This window comes from Stegastes partitus, unplaced genomic scaffold, assembly GCF_000690725.1.
Source record: "Stegastes partitus isolate 25-593 unplaced genomic scaffold, Stegastes_partitus-1.0.2 Scaffold954, whole genome shotgun sequence".
NCBI lineage: Eukaryota > Metazoa > Chordata > Actinopteri > Pomacentridae > Stegastes > Stegastes partitus.
In genome coordinates this window covers 33477-38010 of record NW_007578685.1, presented here as the reverse complement: position 1 = coordinate 38010, position 4534 = coordinate 33477, and the positions used below count along the sequence as shown (strand labels likewise).

Here is a 4534-nt window from a genome sequence, read left to right as displayed (position 1 = left end):
CCACAGCATCAGTTACCATGGAGACCTAGCTTCACAGCATCAGTTACCATGGAGACCTAGCAGGTAAAAGAGAGCCACCTTCGTGATACTGAGAACTCTGGCTTGAAGCTCAACATACGTGATGACCCGCTGATCTGGCTTCATAGTTCAGCCCTTTGCTCTGCTCTGTTCTGTTCTGCACACTTTTTCAAAACGGGCTGCAGACTTGACGCTGCCAGTCTCGAGTCATGTGTATCGTACCGACATAAAACACTCTGCTCACCTCCCACCACGTGGTTGTATCTCGTTTGTCTCCTGTTCGCCTGTTTTCCGTCGTCCCGGTCAAACTCTTGTCCGCTCAGTGAACTCCTGACAGCTCGTCACTGTGGGCGGAGCAGGAGGAACCCAATCACTGGGGACGGTTACTATGACAGCGCAGTTTGTTTATTGTTGTGTGTGGATGTTAAAACAATAGCTCAGCACATTAGTTCCACGTAGACGGACCTATTCCTGCCTGACGCCGCTCTCCATCACCTCTCTGAGAAACGCTGAGCTACAGGAAGCTGAGTCTCCAAAATAAAACCTGGAACCTTCAAACTTATTTTTAGGTTTAATGTGAGAAAAAGTTTCAGTGAATGACTGTTAGTTTGGTTTGTGCTCACGTGTGTCAGGACTGTTGATGAGCAGGTGAATGGATGAATGACGTTCTGCTTCCAGGTACCTCCTGCTGAGGACCCACCAGCTGCCTCTGGACGCCTTCCTGGTGGCTCTGAAGATGATGCAGGTGGAGGACGTGGACATCGACGAGGTGCAGTGCATCCTGGCCAACCTGATCTACATGGTGAGGACGGACAGGTAGAGGCTCACCTGAGCAGGCGGCTGAAGCGGCGCTGATCCTGTTCTTGTCTTTGCAGGGCCACATTAAAGGCTACATCTCCCAGCAGCACCAGAAGCTGGTGGTCAGTAAACAGAACCCGTTTCCTGCTCTGTCCTCTGTCTCCTGAACCACGTTACCCACGATGCCGCGGGGCGGCTGCTCACTTGGAGCTCCTGTCCTCTTTTTTTCTACTGTGACTGTTGAATAAAACTTGTGCTGGTTTGTAGAGCTTTGATCTGATTCGTTATTGGAGCCAACCTGGCGCTGAGCATTCTGGGTCATCGTCTGTTTCAGGAAGGACTTCTGGGTGTTTCTGTTTCTCTCACGTTTTAACTCTCTGAGCTTCGTCTGTCTTCACTGAGGTTCATGTTTCTCTGCTACATGAAGTCCTGCAGCTCTGAGGAACCAGAACATGAAGCAGGAGACAGAACTCAGAGATGTTCTGCTATAAAACCATTTCCTGGACTTTCAGGTGGACTCGGTCTGTCTAACTTGTACTAAAGATGAGCTGAGACCATGTGCAGACGTCATGAAATAGAAGAAATTTAAAAACCTTTATTTACAACACGTAAGAAACCAGGAAGCAACATGTCTCCAGATGTTAAACCCTGGAGCTCATGTGGTCTCCTCGTCCTGCAGATGTTGAACCATCTCCACGTCTCCAGACGTCTCCTCTTTGCTCTGCTCATCAGCTGTAGAAAGATGTTCCACCATCAGATGTAGAAAGAAACCTGATTCCAGACATTTATTCAGTTTTTAAATGTATTTATTCAAAAGCACTTTTTGAGAGACAGCAAACGTAAATTTACACGTTTCAGATACAAATTCTTCTGAGATTTCCTGTTTCTGCAGATCAGCAGCACCTTCTGTTTGTCACCAAACAGCGCATCGGTTTCTCCAGAGGACGGTCCACAGTTCTGCTCACGACTTTAAATAAACAGAGTCTCTGAAGAAGGCGGCTCAGTGGGCCTCGGGGTACTGGCTCACCTGGGAGGTCATGTGATGCTCGGCTGCCTCCAGCCTCGGTCGGATCCAGTTCAGGTACCGAGACAGCTTGGTGAAGACGGAGCCACCGGAGGACGACGACATCAGCAGCCCGGTCAGGAAGGCCGTCCCTTGCTCCACCGTGGCAACCGGCGTCCCCGGCAACAGGCTGTCACATGACCCACCGCTGACCCCGGACCTCGACTCGCCGGCAGATGAGGCTTCCTGGTTCTGAACCTTCACAGGGACGCCGACACTCTGCGACCCGTTATGAGCGTTTTGGGTTCGATTCTGGATCCTGATCTGTCTTCGATTCCCTAATGGTCCACTTGGGCTCTGGGTTTCATCCCAGTTACCTAAAGGAACATGTGGCCCGCTGGGACCTCGGTTTTGGTTCCATAGAGATTCATTTAGACTCTGGTGGGTTCTCTTTTGGTTCCCTGATGTTTGGTTCTGCCTCTTCATGCAGAACATTTTGTTACTGAGTGGGTGTGAGACGTTTAGCTGGCTGCGGCACTCGTCCAGCGTCATGTACACCAGGTCCTGGTTCTGGTTCTGGTCTTGGTTCTGGTTCCATCTCTTTGCGATGCCAGTCCTCCCAGGATGCATCAGGATGTTCTCACCGAAGTCCTTGGTGGGCAAGCAGAGGTGGATGAGGGCGGGGCCAAAGGGCAGCGGTCTGTCCAGTTGGAGGAGGGCGAGGTCGTTGTCATGGCGATCCACCCGGAAACGGTCGTGAAGGAACAGCGCTCGCACTGGCAGCAGCACCTTCCTGTTGCCTAAGAGACGACAAAATGCGACAGGTGAGTGGACTCTTACTGTGAAACGGAAGCAGGAAGTTCAGTGATGCGGTCGGCACCGGCAAGCACGAGGAAGTCGGAGGGCGTTGGGTCGGAACCAGAGTTCAGGATGAGGCAGCGGGAGGTGGTGAGGACGGAGCGCCGACCGAGAACCACACCGCCGCAGAGCTCCGCCCCTCTGCTGCTCCGCAGGGACACCTGGAGGCAGAAACAAACACACCTCCTTTCGTCCTGGTTTTCTGCACTGTGATTGGTCCTAAATATTTGGGTGTTTTCAGACCGCACAAGTGAGGCCTCGCTGTGATTGGCTGAGAGGACCTCACCTGCCAGGGACAGTCTCCATGGTGACACGCTGAGGCGGCGTCGGGAAGCCGTCCGCAGGGAAACTGGGCTGAGGACACAAAGATTCGGTTATTTCAGCGTCAGGAGCTGGTCGGCTGAAGGTGCTTTTATTTTGAAGCCAACCTTCAGGTTCGCAGCTGCGTCCGTCGCTCTGCAGCTTGAAGCCCGACATGCAGGAGCACCTGAAGGCGTGGAAGGACGCCGTGCACAGCTGGTGGCACGCCGCCGGACCGCCGGTCGGACACTTGGAGACCTCTGGAAAAGACCAGATCAGTGACGGCCGAAGAACGAGAGACCCTACTGTCCTAACATGGGCATGGTCAAACCTGGTTGGGTGAATTGCGGTGCGACGAAGGGTGGTCCTGCATCTCCCAGTTCTCCCAGTGGTCCCAGCTGGCAGAGCAGCCCGTGGTAGGGGGCGCTGCAGGAACAGGAGAAGCCGCCCACCCTGTCGGTGCAGTTCCCTCCGTGGAGGCAGGGGTTCGGTTCGCACTGGTCGCCGTCTCCAACACGAGCACATTCATCTCTCAGTCAGTAACATACTCGTTTTAAAATCCACTTCAGGATCCGTAAAGGAACATCCTTGTAATTTATCTGTTGTTAGTTTTGTCCTGTAGTTTCAGTCATGAGACTAGTTAATTATAGGTTAGTTATGTTAAACTGGACTCACCGTAATAAACCGTCCAGAACTTGATCTGCAAACAAACAAACACAGTTCAGAGTCTCGCCCTTATTCCTCGTGTTCTAGTCAGTCTGTTGTTTGACCCACCGTCCTGCTCGTGTCCTCAAAGTATTCTCGAGCCTCCTCGTAGCTGCACAGCTCCTCGTAGCACTCCCTCTCCAGGTTCCCCTGCAGGATCTCCTCCAGCAGGAACTGGTTGGCCCGTTTGGACCGCAGGAACCCGCCGACTGCTTCAGGTTGTCCACGAAACACTGACACCAGAATCCACAGTCAGAAATCAGCTTTAGTCTCAAGCTGCAGGACAAACTTAAAGAAGCAGGTGTTCTGAGGTCGACCAATCAGATGCTCTGATGCTCTGATATCGACCAATCGGATGCTCTGATGACCCAAACATCAATCTGAAGGCGACTGAACCTTCTGAGCAGCTGCTGGAACTTTAGAAACTGTTGCTGCTGCAGATTCACTTCTCCTGATTTACGTAAACCTTGACTTCATCTTTAACTGTTGTGTCTTTGTCTTATGACTTATTTATGATTTTGCAGCCTTTTGGTTTAACTCTTGTTTTAAATGTGTTTTATTTGCAAATTTTATTTGACAACTCACACGAACATTAACTCATTAACTCACACTGACTCATATGAACTCAAACTAACTTACATGAACTCATATTACCTCACACTAACTGACAGTAGCAGTAACTCAAACTAACTCATATTAACCTATTAACTCATACTAGCTCACATTATCGCAAACAAACTGATGTTAACTTATATTAACCTATGCTAAATAAATCACATTAACTCACACTAAGCCATTTTAACTAACACACTAACTCACATTAACTCATTAACTCACACTAACTCACATTAA

At 50.5% G+C, this 4534-nt stretch overlaps 2 protein-coding genes across 2 annotated transcripts in view; one reads left to right on the top strand and one right to left on the bottom strand.

The window, feature by feature from the left end:
- Window positions 1-1082, top strand: part of pcid2 (PCI domain containing 2) — a 10595-nt gene extending 9513 nt beyond the window's left edge. The window contains 2 exon segments of the mRNA XM_008294322.1: window positions 697-820; window positions 894-1082. Coding sequence (XP_008292544.1) covers window positions 697-820; window positions 894-983 — 214 coding nt within the window. The 3' untranslated portion in view covers window positions 984-1082.
- A 522-nt stretch (window positions 1083-1604) lies between these two features.
- Window positions 1605-4534, bottom strand: part of LOC103366570 (uncharacterized) — a 16591-nt gene continuing 13661 nt past the window's right edge. Inside the window, exons 12-18 of the mRNA XM_008294339.1 lie at window positions 3752-3915; window positions 3653-3677; window positions 3309-3485; window positions 3106-3237; window positions 2964-3031; window positions 2700-2838; window positions 1605-2619 (exon numbers count right to left, since the gene is read on the bottom strand). Coding sequence (XP_008292561.1) covers window positions 1817-2619; window positions 2700-2838; window positions 2964-3031; window positions 3106-3237; window positions 3309-3485; window positions 3653-3677; window positions 3752-3915 — 1508 coding nt within the window. The 3' untranslated portion in view covers window positions 1605-1816. The remainder of the gene's footprint in view (window positions 2620-2699; window positions 2839-2963; window positions 3032-3105; window positions 3238-3308; window positions 3486-3652; window positions 3678-3751; window positions 3916-4534) is intronic.